We start from the raw sequence: 17,909 nt of genomic DNA on the forward strand, positions 1-17,909 counted from the left end.
TTGGCTAAGGCTACATACATTCAAAGATGAGAGATTAAAGAGATGCTTCACTACCCCACAAACAAACGTGGTCAATCATATGGATCTTAAAACTAACACCACCCTTTTATCTCTGACTTTTAACTGTATACGAAATGACTTTTTAAACATATTTACACTTCATGAACTATTATTTATTAACAACACAAACATTTTAATATCTGTATATGAATGAATGAAAATAATAGCCACAGGGCTACACTACGAACTAATGTGTACAGTGTTGATCTGAGACAGGAAGAGACTCTCCCACAGGAGTTCAGCTGCAGCCTCCAAACCCCAAAATGTAGGAAAACAACAAACCAGAAACAGTTGGTGGGAAACAAAACAACTTACATAATATGTTATACATTATCTTCTTAGTCTAAGAAACCTAAGACATACAGTACAGACTGAAAACAAACAGGTGTTGGAAATGAGTTGTCGTGGAGCAGAAATGAATAAGTGAACTGTTAAAAATGTGTGTGGAATTTTACATGCAACTAGTTGTAACATGTCAAATGTACCTTCATGACTTCTGTCTGTAAGACGGCATCCAGGAAGAGATTAATCTCAGTCTGCTCCTCTGTTGTGACTTGCTCTGTCATGCCTGTGGACCGCTCATAGTTGTCCAGGAGTTTCATGAACCCTGCAAGCACAGAGATCCCATTTATCGTAGGGAAGTCTACAAATGACCTTTTTAAGCTCAGAAAGTGAGAAACTATTAGATGTGTATAAGAGACAGCACACACACACACACTCCACATCTCAGTGAGAGGCTGAAGCTTTAATTCCTCCTCCTCCCTCCTGCAGATCTTTTAACAAACCTCTAAACATTTTTCTGCTGGTAACTGGAGGCTCCACAGAAACCAGTATAAACACACACACACACACACACACACACACCAGTATAAACCAGTATAAACACACACACAGACTGATCTCCAGAGACAGACCTTCTTCTCATATATAATTATTGTTCATCATCCTGCTCTGGGAGCTTCGTCAATCAGCTGTTGTGCAGAGGAGGTTTAACAGGAGTGAGTCCCTCCTGTTAAAGCGTTGGCCCTCCCCAATAATATAAACACACCAGCTGCATCTTTACCCGCTCCATTAGTGTCTTTACTGGATCCATTAGTGTCTTTACTGGATCCATCGGTGTGTTTACTGTCATTGGTGCGGATCAGTCCAAGGCTGAATTTCTTTTCTTTTTTTTTTTCTCCGACCATGGAGAAAATGTGACTTGTTTGTTTTCATTAGTGACGGCTACAGTAGACATGCTAACATTAGCTAATCTGCTATTTGTTTTGGTCTGATCTGCCCCCCCCCTTTCAAAACATCATTAGATCCTTATTACTCATTAATGTAAAAGCAGCAGCTGTAACTGTGACTAACGATGTTTCTGATGATAGATTAATGAGCTGATTATGTTTTGATTCATTGTTTGGTTTGTAAAATAGTGAGAACCAACCAGCTCCTTCATGATTCTTTCAAAATAAAAGCCTCTGGAAGCATTGTGTTGAGTCTCTGCTGCAGCTGGACTCAGACTGGGTCCCTCTGTCACTCCTCAGGACCGAGATCTAGACTGGAAGCTGGAGGAGGTGCGACGAGCCGGGCGGAGCCTCCCTGAAATCCAGGTCATCGATTGGTTCATCCAGTTGCTGCTCGGCCTGCACTACATGCATGACAGGTGGGGTACGGTCGTCATGGCAACACGCGTTCCTCCCTCCCTCCACTGAATCCTCATGTTCATGTTCCTACTTCTTCCTGCTCTCTGAAAGTTTCACTCTGTGGAGGATCAGTGTTGTCAGCACACCCCCCCCCCAGCTTCACAGAGGTCAAAGGTCGTCCATTCATTAAATGTAGTGAACTGGATCCAGATGTTACAGATACATTCAGCTCCACACGCCATCAATCAAGCAATAAAAAAGTGTCAATCAATCAATAATCAGTCAGATAAATAAGTGAATCTGATCTCTTTGTCCTGTTTCCTGCAGGCGAATCCTCCACAGAGACCTCAAGGCCAAGAACGTCTTCCTGAAACAAAACCTCGTTAAGATCGGTGAGTTTCCTCCTCCCGCTGCTGCAAAGGCTCATGGGACCTTCTCTGTTTGTTTGAGCTCTTACTGAACATGTGTGTGTTTGTGTTGATTCTCTCTGTTTGTGTTCACTGACAACAGAAACTGTAAACATGGGAACATAAATAGATGCAGTTAATTATGAGTCTGTTCCAGCAGCAGGAAGTGGATTCACTCTGAGCCAGCACACACACACGCACGCACACACGCACGCACGCACGCACGCACGCACGCACGCACGCACGCACACGTGCATATGGTGTAACATGTCATGTGTTGTGGCTTTTTTTATGCTCCTCAGTGGATGAATCGTGATTGGTTTGACTCTCTGACCACACTTCCTCCCTGTTCAGTCAAGGTCTGGGGCCAGTTGCACAAAACACCTTAAGTTTTCTACTTAAGACACTTCAGGTTTAATTTCTCCTCAGCCGAGGGAGTAACTGAAGGGTGTTGCAGAATCTCTTCAAAGGTTTCCTTAGTTAAGGAAAAACACAGAGGCATTTGCAGCAGTGAAAGAGATTTTACAACGGTAAAATTCTACTGTTTCCATGGAGACCTCATGTTTGCGGTCATCAGCCTTTGTGATACGTGTTATCACTTTTGGGAAGCTGGACAAATTATTAGATTAAATTAAATTAATTTTGTGTCGTGTGATCTTCACATTGATGTCAGCGATACAGGCTCTTATTTTGACAGCTGCAGGTCAGACGTCCAGATCTTCTTCCTGCTCTCCAGAGGATGAACCTCTGCTCCTCCTCTGCTCACACTAAAGACTGATAGATGTTGTTCCTCGTGTGTTTGCAGGGGATTTTGGTGTTTCCTGTCTGCTGATGGGATCATGTGACCTGGCCACCACCTTCACAGGGACGCCGTACTACATGAGTCCAGAGGTGCTGAACCACCAGGGATACGACTCCAAGTCTGACATCTGGTGAGGTTTCTTAAAGGAGCCGTTTCTCTCACTGTCAACAAAACAAACACAAACCAACAACATGTCATCACTTCCTGTCTTCCCTCCTCTGACTGAGTCTCAGGTCATCGGTTCCTACTGAACACGTAAATCTTTAAAAACACTCATTTCTCAAACAGCTGCTCAGTGTAGCTTTTATCAAACAAACAGGAGAAAACTACGGAAGCTCAGGGTTGTTTTCCTACAGAAGAGGATTGTGTGTGTGTGTGTGTGTGTGTGTGTGTGTGTGTGGGTGTGGGGGGTGTCATTCTGTAATGGTTCTGCCTTTCATCCCAGAAAAGTCTGTTTTTCCTGGCAAAAAAAAAAAAAAAAGACTTTGCCTTTCAGGGTTTCCGTAGCAACAATAACTTTGTTGTTTTGACTGTTTTCAGCCCCCCCCCCGGGTCTAAACACACTTTCTCACACACACTCGCTGTGGGCAGTACACAGTAACATTTCTTTAGAACCAGCCTGGGCTCATTTTCCTCCGCTGTGATTGGTTAGGAGCTGGAGGCTGCACAGGTGCATTGTGGGAAGGATGGAAGGACTCCTGCAGGTGAAGAACAAGAATTCATTTAGTTTGTTTCGCTGCAGGAAGGAGAACGAAAATCAGCTGAGTCACGTCAGGTTCAGACGACCTGCATGAACGTCGTTTACTCCACAGACCGAGGCCGAGCCTGAAGCTGTTTGTTGAATTTAGGGAACAGGAACATCTCTCTGATTGGGTGGGATAAGTCGTGTCCCTGAAGGCATCAGGCAGGATGACGAATCGAACACACGGTCAGTGAACTCAGCTGATTCCTGATGTGATTAGTCATCAGATGAAACAGGAGCTCAGAGGTTCATCCTGAAAGAGTGAAGGATGAGACGAACATCACTGCAGCGCAGCTCGTCTCTTCACTAAACCCCGTCAGAGAGACTCTGAGTCTTTGATCTGTCAGCTGATGAGTTCAGGTGTGTTCAGATCATCACAGCTTCAAACTAAATCACTGAGTCAAGAGGGAACTTCTGTGTTTGCAGTGTTCAGGTTAGTTTCATTGATCCAGACTAACGCGTCGTTATCAGGCTAAAATGATCACGTTTACTTTCGTGGTTCTTCACGGACACAGGTTTGATCTGTTAATCTCAGATAAAGTTAACTTGGAGGAGAATGAGATTGGCTGATCAGTTTGATCCTCGTTGTTCTGTTGGTCTAGCTAATTAACCACCTGCTTCACTTTCTGCCGCCTTACTTACCTCTGTCTGTTTATGACCTGACAATCGCCCACACAACAACATCCGTCACCTCGGCAACAGTTGGTGAACCTACGGCTCTGCTTACTGTCTGTCTCCAATTATCTACATGAACAAACATGTTTATCACTCAGTAATTACTAATAACTACGTCTCTCTGTTCCATTAATATGTTCACATGCATCTGTCAGTTTATTACTAAGTACTGATCCACTGTAACAGGGTCAGATACAGGGGACTCAGCTTGGTCCTGTCAGTTCCCCCTGGAGGCTGCAGCGTTCATCACACCCAGGGTTGCCAGGTTTGTTTTCGTCCCTCCTCCATGACGAGACTGTAGCAGATGAAATGAGGCTGAACTGTGTGTTTGAATCAAAAACAGTTCATCAAACCCAGCACTGATCAGCTGACCTAGACCCCTGCGACCCCCCCCAAAACCCTCAGGTTCACCATGAGTCACTTGTTGTGTGGGCGCTCAGTTCACAGAGTTTCTAACAATGATCAAAGTCCTGGATGATTGTTTGACACGTGTTAATCTGGTTTGAACATCTTTATGATATTAAGTTTCTTTGGGTTTGATATTCATAGAAAAGTTTATGAGGCTTTAGGTGACATAAACAGACAAATTTATTTATTTATTTAATTATTTGTAAGTTTTTCTATCGCTACATAGCTAGCGTTAGCATTAGCAGCTGTTTACTCACCGGTCAGGAAGAAACTTCATTCCTTCACTCACCAGCATCTGTCTCCAGAGGTGGAAATAAACACCAATGCTAACTCTTGTTTATGCTACTGAGGTTAGCATGCTAACCAGCTAGCGCCGGTCCGTCTCGTCACTTTCCGATACCGAGTCACTGTGTGCTGTAATCTGCCCTGGGGCAGCAGCTGCTCAGAGGAAAAGATATAATAAAATATACAAGGTTATAAAAAGGGACTTCATTATAAAAATGAAGAAACCTGCATCACTTTCTGCTGCTAATTACCCCCCCCTCCTCTCTGACCTGTTCTTCACTAATTATAACAACCGACCTCTGACTGCTCTCTCTCTCTCTGTGTGTGTTAGTTAATGAAGGTGGGCTCTTCTCGTTAGGAACCTTGAGTGAAATGACCTCTGACCTCTGTGCTCTCTCAGATATGATCCGAGTGTTTAAAGTCTCCAGTGGCAACAGACACGTCCAGATGTTTCCTGATCCTCCTGGTTTGTGCTGGTTCTGAGTCCAGCTGTTGATCTGGTCTGTGCTGGTTCTGGTCTGCAGGGCTCTGGGCTGCCTCCTCTTTGAGATGTGCTGTCTGACTCACGCCTTCCGGGGGCCGAGCTTCCTGTCTGTGGTGATGAAGATCGTGGAGGGAGAAACCCCGACGCTCCCCGCCTCCTTCTCCCCTGATCTGAACTCCGTCCTGCAGAGGTGAGGAGGAGGCTCCGCCCTCCTTGTGCCTCCAGGTAAACTGTGACTGGAGTATCAATACAAGCTTTTCTCCTCTTCCACTATCTGAGTTTTTATTCCTTTGCCTGGAGACAGTCTGAGCCGGCGGCCATCTTGTTTTCAGGTTGTCCGTGTTATTCATTCTCGTGGACTCGATATCTCAGAAACACTTTGAAGGAACTTCTTCACATTTGGTACAAACATTCACTAGGACTCAAGGATGAAATAATTAGATTTTGGTGGTCAAAGGTCAAAGGTCAAGTTGACCCCACAAAACACTTTTAATTAACGACTGATTATGAGTTTGAGGAGGCTGATCCTGACTGGACGGACAGCTCCTCCTCACACATGAAACCACTGAGACATGATGAACCAGCTTCATCCTCCTCTTCCTCCTCCTCCTCCTCTTGACACAGGATGCTGCACAAACAACCTTCGTCCAGACCGTCAGCTGCAGAACTCCTCAAGACCAAGTTCATGGAGAGACACATGCAGGTCTGACACACACACACACACATTCTGTAGTAACTGTGTGTGTGTGTGTGTTTGTGTGTGTTGCTGTGTGTGTGTGTGTGTGTGTGTGTGTGTGTGTGTGTGTGTGTGTGTGTGTGTGTGTGTTGCTGTGTGTGCATGTGTGTTGCTGTGTGTGCGTGTGTGTGTGTGTGGCTGCAGGCTTGAAGAGAGATAACACATTAGGGTTTTTATGGAACCCGTTGCCATGGTTTCCACTGAAATATCATTATGCTGATGGGTTTCCATACTGCACCGCGGCACTATGGGATGTCACAGAGTGTGTGCTCTGAGGAAACACTCAGACAGAGGAGATGATCATCTTCCTCACATGAAGCTTCTCTCTGTTTCGACAGAAGATGAAGATCAGGTTTGAGTTTGTGTCGTCAGGAGGAGAGGAAGATGCTCAAGTCATCGCCAAGAACATGTAAGACTCCTCCTCCTCCTCCTGCTCCTCTTCTTTTCTTTTCCCTTTCACATTCCTACTCCTCTCCTCCTCCTCCTCATCATCAGATGATGATAAAACCTCCTCCTGATTATATATCTTCTGTTCTGTCTCTTCTTCTTCTTCTCCTCCTCTCTTAACCACTCCCTCTCTTCAGTGAGTAGCTGCTATAATTAGAGCAGCAAGTGGTGAGCTTTGTTACACACACAAACGCACACACACACACACACACACACTCACAGCCACACACACACAAACCACACACACACACACACACACACACACACACACGTGAGACAGGTCATTTTAACGCCATGTAGGAAGAAGAAAGAAATGAGTGTGGTGGTTGGACAGTCCCAGGTGATTGACAGGTGTGTGTGTGTGTGTGTGTGTGTGTGCAGGCAGACAAAGGTTCACCTGCAGACACTGAGGGAGAGGTCGGAGGTAGAGAAGATGACGCCCAGAGAGAGAATGAGGCTCCGCAAACTGCAGGCTGCTGATGAGAAGGCCAGGAGACTGAGGTAACACACACACACACACACACACACACACACACACACACACACACACACACACACACACACGAACTGGATCAGACTCGTTCTTTCTCTACAGGAAACTGGCTGAGGAGAAATATGAGGAGATCCACACCCGGAGGAGAGAGCTGAGGAGCCGCCATTTTGAAAAAATCAGTGTGGACGTTCTGAACGTGAGAATCCATTTTAATCTGAACCTGTTCTCAATGTTTTTAAACTGAATGTGTGAAGTGATATAAAAGAATGTGAACTAGCTCTTTTGCTCCAACCAATAGGAGAGCAGAGAGGGCGGAGCCTGTCAGACTCTGCCAATCAGGAGCCACGATCACCGGTCCACAGGAGGGTTGCAGCCAATTGAGAGGCAGGATGAGTCAGAACCAGAGCTGCACGGTGAGTCATCATCAACATCGTCATCATCAACATCATCTTTATCATCATCATCGTCATCATCTTCTTTTTCTTTATCATCATCATCATCATCATCATCATCTTTATCTTTATCATCATCATCATCTTTATCTTAATCATCATCTTCATCATCATCATCATCTTCATCAGCATCATCATCTTCATCAGCATCATCTTTATCTTTATCATTATCATTATCATCATCATCATCATCATCATCATCATCATCATCTTCATCTTCGTCATCATCATCATCTTTATCTTTATCATCATCATCATCATCTTTATCTTAATCATCATCTTCATCATCATCATCATCATCTTTATCTTTATCATCATCTTCATCATCCTCATCATCATCATCATCATCATCCTTATCTTTATCATCATATTCATCATCATCTTTATCTTAATCATCATCATCTTTATCTTAATAATCATCTTCATCATCATATTCATCATCATTATCACCATCATCATCATCATCTTCATCATCATCATCATCATCATCATCATCATCATTTTCATTATCATCATCATCATGTGCATCATCATTATCTTTATCATCATCATCATCATCATCATCTTCATCATCATCATCATCATTTTCATCATCATCATGTTCATCATGTTCATCATCATTATCTTTATCATCATCATCTTCATCATCATCATCATCATCATTTTCATCATCATCATCTTTACCATCATTGACGTCTGACGACTAAAATCCTCTGGTTCACATATCGAACCTAAAAGGTGTGAAAAGTGTCTGTGACTTAAAACTACATAAAAGTCAATGTTGAGCTTCTGTCAGACAAACACACTGACACATGATCATACAGGATATGATGTCATCGACAGGCGACCAATGATACGTAACTATGATTAAATCACAGATTTCTGTGGTTGAAAACACATGTCACATGACCATTCACGTACACTGAGCATGTGCGAGCCGGTGTAAACAGGAAGAGAAATGAAAGTGAACAACAGCTTCTGGCAAAGACAACAAGCTCAGTAACACTGTAATTCATCAGGACACTGGAGTTACCTGGAGATTTCAAAATAAAACACAACCTGGAGTTTTCAAAATAAAATAGAGTTCCTGAAAGTCTCTGATTTAGAAATGAAGCAGTAAAGTGAAGTGTTTTAAAACTGTGTGTGAGTGTGGACGTAACCATAGGAACAAAAGCTGCAGTGTTTTGTTTTTTTTTATAAAGCATGGCCACGCCCCCCTGTCAGATAAATGTGGTGCAGTGAGAAGTCCAATATTTCCATCTGAAATATGTAATATGTAAGTACTTGAGTAAATGTACAGAGCTGAGCTGCTGCCTGGGTTTACCGCTCAGTTCCTCCGCGGGGACGAGGACTCACTTCAGAAGTATTTGGACTCTGAACCAGGATGTCGATGTTAACTTTTGATTTTCAGAACATTCTTTGTTCGTCGTCGCTGTCACTCCACCTTCGTTTCTCTTTACAACTCAACCTGCTATGACTGACTGAGACGCTGCCTCTCATCTGACCTGGACGTGTGATGAACCAAACAGCTGTGAGGTCAGCTACGAGCGCTACACGTGTCACTGGGGATTACCTGGAACCCTGTAGGCCCCCCTGAAGTCCCTGGACCTCAGGTCGGGAGCCGCCTATGAGAGATCCACCAGGACTGATGAGGTCTGTTGGATCAGCTCACAGCTGGAGAACGGAGGTGAGGCCGACGCTGCTGCAGGAATTCAAACAGGAACAGCGGAAACGTCTTTGTCTGTCATGGAACTGAAAACAGCGACACGTCTGATTGTTCCTCGGATGCAGATGTGATTTAGGTTTTCAGTGTTGAAGAACCTCAGGTTCAAACACAGAAAATATAGATGCACACCAAGAAAACAAAACCAGACTTCATTTAATATTCTAATATTTAAATATTTTTCGAGGGCAGCGGGTTCGTTTCCCCTCCAGCAGTCAGAAGAAATGTTTCTCATTCACTGTTGGTGAGTCAGCTGTCAGAGAGTCACATGGGTTCATGTTCAGGACTCGGCTCCAGCTTCAGCAGCAGAGACTCGGAGTGAAGCTCTGGACGAGTTTAAAGGGAAACGTGGACGAGCTCTTTGGCTCATTAGTGAGTTTCAGATGTGTGTTTGCATCAAACTGCTCAGGGACACATGATGAAACCTGAGGAGAGATTCTCTGAGATGGAAATAAAAATCAGTTTGGAGAGAAATAAAAATGAAAAGTTGTGCTGATGTTTTCAGCTGCTTTAATCTCCCGCTGAGAACCTGAACCTGTAAACTTCAGTTAGATCTTTCTCAACACGACCCTCCTCTTCCTCCTCAAGAGAGAAGCTGGTGTGTATGTGTTGTTTTCATCAACCACGGTAACGTGTCATTGGTCGCCTGTTGATGACATCATATCCTCTATGATCATGTGTCAGTGTGTTTGTCTGACAGAAGCTCAACACTTTTTCCACCTCAGTGTTTTTCGGCTCGTTATTAGAACCAGATGATTTTAGTCGTCGGACGTCTGGACCTGAAGTTCTAAGAGAAACAAGCTGCTCAGCTGCAGCTGCTGGAGACGTCCTGACCTCTGTCCTCTGGAGACATCCTGACCTCTGTCCTCTGGAGACGTCCTGACCTCTAGAGACGTCCTGACCTCTGGAGACGTCCTGACCTCTAGAGACGTCCTGACCTCTGGAGACGTCCTGACCTCTGGAGACGTCCTGACCTCTGTCCTCTGGAGACGTCCTGACCTCTAGAGACGTCCTGACCTCTGGAGACGTCCTGACCTCTGTCCTCTGGAGACGTCCTGACCTCTGTCTTCTGGAGATGTCCTGTCTTCTGGAGACGTCCTGACCTCTGTCCTCTGGAGACGTCCTGACCTCTAGAGACGTCCTGACCTCTGTCCTCTGGAGACATCCTGACCTCTGTCCTCTGGAGACGTCCTGTCCTCTGGAGACGTCCTGACCTCTGTCCTCTGGAGACGTCCTGTCCTGTGTCACTGCAGAGCGTCAGTGAATCTCTGATGTCTGAAGTCAAACTGTTTTATTCAGAGTTTCTCCTGGTTTAATCTGTGTTTGTTGTGGAGAGGAGGAAACTCTGCTGCTGCTAGAAACCTGAACCACTGAAGGAATCGCACCAAAGAAAATAACTCCCATGATTCCACGCTACTTCAATGTCTGTTTGTTATTGTTTTGATAGAGAGACCCCCGGAGACAGAAGTTAATTAGTCATTGCTTTATCACTGAAGTGTCAGAATGACCTCTGACCTCCAGGCCGTCTTTAAATATTTAAAAAGCTCAGTGGAGTTCAGTTACTGAAACATTTCCAGCTGCTCTCTGATGAGTTCCTGTCTCTTTATTCAGAGTTTTATTTCTCTCTGAATCCCCAACACATCTGCTCCCAGAGCCCCGCCCTCTGTCTGATCCCAGTCTTGTGATTGGCTGACAGATGGAGAGACTGTCAGACCTCAGAGAGACACATGAATTAAACATCTTCTGTTTTTAAAACTCTCAGACCTCGTTAGCAGGAATAATTATCCAGACAGAGCTCCTGTTAAACTGACAAATTAAATCCTTCCAGACTAAAGACTTGGGGAGTTTTACCCACTTTTTTTCTCTCTGTCCCTCACTGGTGTGTGTGTTGATAATTTAACGAACCATGGACACTGTTAATTACATAGGATAAAGAACAGATTACATAATATAATAAACACAATTGATTATTTTTTACATTAATGCTCCATTTTTTTCTGATTCTGCAAGGTTTGGATGGTGGGTCCAGGTGGGCGGGGCTTGGTGACTGCTTTGCTGTGACATCACAAAGTTCCAAAAGTCCTGACGGCTGGTTTTAAGGCTCAGTTTCTGAATACAGGCTGTGTGCATTTCTCTGTGGACTGAGGCTTTGATACTTTCACAGTATTAATATAGAACCTAGACCTGATCTATAATCAAACAATAATCATTATAATCAATCATACCTTTAGACTGGATGGAGCTTTAACAGACTCCTCCTCACCTGATGTCGACTGTGATTGTAGTTGAACAGATTTACAGTCTGTTCCACATTTAGTTCAGCCTCTTCAGCTCAGTCATTCTGAAAGAAATAATGTTGATTAACTGAAAGAGTCTCAGCTTTAATCTGAGCAGCTTCACATCTGTGGTGACAGGACCGTGTGACTGAGTTAACCTGTGTCACCTGTGTGTGCAGATATCCCAGAGGACCCTCAGGCTGCTGAAGTTTACTACAACCAGGATGGATTTGACTCGTGTTCAGAGGACGAGGAGACGGAGACACCTGCAGAGACGCTTTACCTGTCTGACCCACAGGTGAGTCTCAGTGGTCAGCTGATTTAGTTGCCCTCCAGATTTTGATCGTCCTCCTTTGTTTCGTAACTTTTACAACTTTTCATGCACCCAGTTTCCAGTGATCAGTAACTCACTGTCACACACAGGAAGTCAACACTTTATTCTTAAACTGTGCAAATTGATCGAGACAAAATCCACTATTCAGTTTATTTAGTTTCTATTTTACAACGTTTTTTCCTCTATTTGAGGAATCCATCATTCTTCTCGGGTCGCACTGGCAGCAGGTTAACAAAGGTCGTTCACACATCCCTCACACACACACACACACACACACACACACGCACACACACTGAACATGATGTGAGAAGGTTAATTTTGTGTCTTGTTTACGTTCAGCTCGTCTTCATTATTATCCTGTGTTGAAAAGGCCAAATATAATGTTTATCTCACTAATTAGGACAGCCAAGCATAATGTGTGTGTGTGTGTGTGTGTGTGTGTGTGTGTGTGTGTGTGTGTGTGTGTGTCTCAGAATTAGCACGGATTATCATGAAACACACAGGATTCTGTAGGTGGAGGATCTGGAGGAGCTTTTGATTTCAGCTGCTGGTTTCATGTGTTTTAATATGATGAGAAGCTTCGTTTGTTTTTGGGCTCAAATTATCATAATATGATTCTCACACACTGAGCTGAGCCCAGTAAAACCTCTAATTAGAGATCTAAGACACACACACACACACACACACACACACACAGCCACACACACACACACACACAGGACAGGGCGTCCTGACATGCTGTTAACTACGATGCACATTATTAGCAGCTTATTTGCTGTGAAAGAAAATAATTCAAAAAGTGCATCTGTGCATTTTTCCTCAGCTGTTAATAATAATTTAATTTATTCACTGTTTTTAAAACCAAAGTTCACAAAGCTGCATCTCAGCAGATAAAATGAAGATGTGGAAAATAATAATCCAGGGTTTGAATAAACTGAAAGGAAACACAGAGGAAGAAACATTTGAACTGAAGGGAAATAAACTGCAGGTAAAAAATTCAGGATTTTAAAGCAGTTTGTACGTATTTTGCCAGATTCCAGCTGCTGGACTGATCGATCAGGTGATCGATCAACAGCTCAGCTCAGATGATCACCTAGACTTCTTGCAGGTCAATACTTCCTTCTTCCCTTTTCCTTCTTCATTTCCCTTCACAGTCAATTTGCACAAAGTATCTGCGTCTCTCTGTCGCTGTGTTTATTCGTTTGTTTAATTTGAAAAACTAGGTGGTTTTTCAGATTATTCCACAAAAGAAATGGAAACACTTTGCGTTGAAGTCACATGACATCCAAAGACAGTGCAGACGATTGTCTTTGTGTCCTCCGTCAGATACCAGAGGTTTGACTTCCTGTCATGACTGGACCACACGTCTTCATCACCTTCCATTAAACACAGTGGAAACACAAACATCCACAATGTGTTCTGTCGACTTTTCTGAAAAAGAAAATCACTTTTATATTCTGCAACAGAAACGTGTCAAACCTGAGGACAGAGTCTGGTTTGAATAAACGTTACTGGAGCTGTCTCTGGTCGAACGCGAGCCGGGCGTCAGTGTTTATGTTCAGTGTGAGCTCCACACGCCACACAGTGGTTATTCAGCTGAGTCACACAGTGAGAGAATAAGAGATTCTAGTTGTGCACGAAGGAAGACGATATCTCAAGCCTGAACTTAAAACTAAAGCTAAAGCTAAACCTGAACCTGAACCTGAACCTGAACCTGAACCTGAAGCTAAAGCTAAAGCTCATCCTGAACTTGGAGCTAAAGCTAAAGCTAAAGCTCATCCTGAACTTGGAGCTAAAGCTAAAGCTAAACCTGAACCTGAAGACAAAGCTAAAGCTAAACCTTCAAACAGCGCTCTATACCTGTGGGGACCTCATGGGTCAGTGTGTGTGTGTAGTCCCCACCAGGATATAAAAGTAAGCCCACACATACACACACAGACACTCTTCCAGGTCTACAGCTCAAAGACGAGTCAGATCCTATTGTTCAGTAAACAGGACCTCAGCAGCCAGGTCGATCACAGTCACTACACCGGGCCGAGGGGCGAGTTCAATATACTCTGTAGAGAGAGAGAGAGAGAGAGAGAGAGAGAGAGAGAGAGAGAGAGAGAGGTTTTGAAAGCCAGCAGCCAATTTGTGGTCGGGTTTAAGAGGGTGGGAGGCTGAGAAAGATTAAACCTATTTGTCACTGCTGATAGTGATGACAGGAAAAAACGGAGAGAGGAAGAGAAAAGGTGGAGCTGGATTATTAGAGAGAGAGACAATGAGAAACAGCCTCTCAGACTGAGCCTTTATCTCCGGTTGTTGTGGAGAGGAGGAGAGGAGGAGGAGAGGAGGAGGTGTAATACTCTGATCTGGACGATGGTGAAAATGTTTGATTTGTGTTTTGTGGGAAAAAAATGTTTTAGATTTAAAACCAGAAACTTAGATTTTTATAATTTTATAATTAAGTTTTCATGTTTCCTCCTCTCCACAACGAACAGAGCAACTGATTCTAACTATTAAAAACACTGAACAGTTTCACCTTTAACCCCCTGAACACCAAACCTTGTGGGCGGCTGGAAAAACAGGATGAAGGATGAAGAGCAGCATTTCATCAGTTTGACTTCCTGCTCACTTATTACAGTCAATGGAGAAAAACAGGAGGCAGTTTATTCTCCCAGATAATGAAAAATAATCTTCCCTGTTGTTCAGCAGCAGCGGAGCGATGCAGAGTGATACAGGGAGGGGTGGAGTCTCAGTGGGAGCAGCTCCATCTCTCTCCCTGTAATCAGGTGAGGAGAGAGCAGCAGCCTCCATCACTCCTCTCCTCCTTCACATCCCCTCAGGACTTCATCAGCTCAGTGAGAGTCAGACCCGAGGCTGCCTGATGAGGATTTTACTGCCACACAACACGAAGAAACGACAGGATATGAGATGGAGCTGACATGTGATTGAAAGCAATGAATCAGTTTCTCTCATTCACTCACATTAGATGTAAATATATATTTTATATCATGTCGCATCAACCAGTCATTTTCTATGAAGGAGAGAAAATTACAAGAATAAATAAATGTCACTGCTGCTGCTGAGTCTCATTAAATAGTAGAGTCTGTCACACACAGCACATGGAGAATGTTAAAGCTCCTCCAGTGTAAAGGTCTCTGTCCATGTGTAGTGTGATTATAGATCAGGTCTAGGTTCTATATTAATACTGTGAAAGTATCAAAGCCTCAGTCCACAGAGAAATGCACACAGCCTGTATTCAGAAACTGAGCCTTAAAACCAGCCGTCAGGACTTCTGGAACTTTGTGATGTCACAACAAAGCAGTCACCAAGCCCCGCCCACCTGGACCCACCATCCAAACCTTGCAGGATTTGGTTTCTCTGAGTGTTTTTACCTGAAATCTGCTTTATTTTTATTGGATCACTCAGAAAACAGTCAGCCAATCAGAAGAGAGGCTCACAGCCTCCTCTCTTCTGATTGGCTCACCGACCTGTTGTTACTAGAGCTGCAGAGAGAAGCCTGAGAGAGGAGATGTAAAACTACACTGAGATGGTTTTTATATCTTCTGATGGATCAACACTTCAAATAAAACACAGAAGAAGAAGAAACATGGAGCTTTAAAGCCTTTGAAAAACATGGCTCGTCCTCATGTCCAAGTCACAGTGTCAGACTTCCTATATCCAGTAATTTCATATTTTAGTTTAACTTTATTCAGCATCAGTGTCATGTGATCAGCACCACAGTTAATTACATGTGCAGGTTTATCACTTGCTGTTAATTGTATTTGGAGCAGCAGTGAAATCAGTGACTGACTTTCAGAGGTTCACGGAGTGTCTCAGATTAATTATAAATAAATGTCTTCATTATGAAAGTGTGTGACTGCAAACACTCTGTGTGTGTTCAGCAAGAAATTAAATGTATTGTAAAGGATCATGATTCTACAGCTGCAGCAGACTCACAGAAACCAATACAATATATACAATATAAACCAATACAATATATACAATATAAACCAATACAATATATACAATAGAAATCAATAAAATATATACAATATAAACCAATACAATATATACAGTATAAACCAATACAAGATATACAATAGAAAACAATACAATATATACAATAGAAATCAATCAAATATCAATCAATACATGCAACAGTATTGTTAAAATGAAATGAAAATATTGACAATATTTCACTGTGTCTCAGTTCAGCTTGGTCCTTCAAACGCTGCATTCAAAGATGAGGTCGTCCCGTCTCTAAGGCTCTGTCTAATGAGTCCAGGAAATGCCAAACATATCCCAGAATTCATTGTGAGATGAATGACTTTTGACTCTGCACATAAAACAGTTGGGTTCTCCTTCACGGTCTATGTAGACTGCGTCCTCCGCAGGATGTGACCCTGAACTGGGACTCAGTCAGTTCATCTGGATCTGAGGTTCTGGTTCTGGTTGTTTTCTCAGGTCAGTGAGCTGGAGGCTATGATGAAGCACATGCAGAAAGTTCTGGAAGAGGAGCTGAGTGGTGAGTCTGACTCTACAACACACACACACACACACACACACACACACACACACACACACACACACACATAGCAGGTTGGCAGTGTGTTCAATGTGTTTACACTCGGTCAATAAATGAAACAAAGAATCAGATCTATTCACAGCCTTTTAACTCTGAGGCAACCACAGCACAGAAATGATGTAATATCGATCTCACACACACACACACACACACACACACACACACACACACACACACACACACAGTAACAGCAGGATGTGAAGGACTGACACCTGATACAACAGACGAGGGTTTTGTTCTGTTTCGTTTATAATCTGGTTTTATCTCTTCACTTAAAGGAAACTTTACATTTTACAACCAGTCAGACTGAGGACAAGAACCGAGGAGACAGAGACGGAAACAGAGACAGAGACAGAGACAGACGTACTTACATCAGGCCTGTAGCAGCTTTAGCTTTAGTGATGAAAACATCAGGCCAGAAAACTGAACCAGTTCTGCTGCAGTGATGTGAGGATCCTCAGAACAGTCAGCACAGTTAGCATCTTTTCAGAGTGGTTAGCATAGTTAGCATCTTTTCACATTGGTTAGTGTAGTTAACATCTTTTCAGAACGGTTAGCTTAGTTAGCATCTTTTGAGAATGGTTGGCATAGCTAGCATCTTTTCAGAATAGTTACCGTGATTAGCAACTTTTCAGAACGGTTAGCTTAGTTAGCATCTTTTCAGAACCGTTGGCATAGTTATCATCTCATCTCATATCAACACAGTTAACATATTCTATTTGTTTATGTTATTTGTTAGCTTGTAACTGGCAGTGGCTGACACAGTGTTAGTGGTTGTGCTAATGCTAACTCTCTCTCTCTGTACTGACAAGGTTTCAGGTGTATTTAGCCCCGCCCTCCGTCCCCACAAGTTGACAGGATTGGTTCTTTAGGTTTGTGACGTATGAAACCCTGAATCTGTTTCTATGAGACTGTCATTGGTTCACTCCAGTTTAAGGTGGAAACACTCAGTCGTGGTGCTGATGATCATTTCATCATCATATGTCTGTATTATATAAAAACATCACATGGATGTTAGCATGTTGATTTTCATCAGAGGATCTTTAAAAGGTTTGTGTTGCTGTGTTTGTTGATCACCACGTCAGCCACCGTTAAAATAACTGAATAAATATAATTATTATATGAAATGAATTTGGTGTGAACGTGTTTGAATTCAGGTGTAATTAGAGTCTAAGTCAGTTGAGTTCAACAGCAGGAACATGAAGTACAGACTCCATCAGCTGGACATAAAACACCCACAAGGCTTTGGTGTTAATAACTCTGTCCTTCCTGTGGAGACAAATGTTAATGACTGTTTATCCCTGCAGTCTTTTCTCCATCTCTTCTTCACTTTTATTCGTTCCTCTTTCTCCTGTTCACCCCCCACCCCCACTCCCCCTTCATCACC

The 17,909-nt window shown here is 43.3% G+C and overlaps 1 protein-coding gene across 1 annotated transcript in view; it reads left to right on the forward strand.

The window, feature by feature from the left end:
* The window catches only part of LOC111646939 (serine/threonine-protein kinase Nek11-like), a 28,585-nt gene that overhangs the window by 1,081 nt on the left and 9,595 nt on the right, over positions 1-17,909 (forward strand). Inside the window, exons 3-13 of the mRNA XM_023396534.2 lie at positions 1,590-1,708; positions 2,016-2,080; positions 2,901-3,027; positions 5,532-5,681; positions 6,116-6,194; positions 6,566-6,636; positions 7,056-7,175; positions 7,270-7,363; positions 7,466-7,580; positions 11,798-11,916; positions 16,402-16,462. Of these exons, the coding sequence (XP_023252302.2) occupies positions 1,590-1,708; positions 2,016-2,080; positions 2,901-3,027; positions 5,532-5,681; positions 6,116-6,194; positions 6,566-6,636; positions 7,056-7,175; positions 7,270-7,363; positions 7,466-7,580; positions 11,798-11,916; positions 16,402-16,462 (1,120 nt within the window). The remainder of the gene's footprint in view (positions 1-1,589; positions 1,709-2,015; positions 2,081-2,900; positions 3,028-5,531; positions 5,682-6,115; positions 6,195-6,565; positions 6,637-7,055; positions 7,176-7,269; positions 7,364-7,465; positions 7,581-11,797; positions 11,917-16,401; positions 16,463-17,909) is intronic.

This window comes from Seriola lalandi, unplaced genomic scaffold (genome assembly GCF_002814215.2).
Source record: "Seriola lalandi dorsalis isolate HSWRI2012SDOR001 ecotype SW California unplaced genomic scaffold, Sedor1 jcf7180002054978, whole genome shotgun sequence".
NCBI classification, from domain to species: Eukaryota; Metazoa; Chordata; class Actinopteri; order Carangiformes; family Carangidae; genus Seriola; species Seriola lalandi.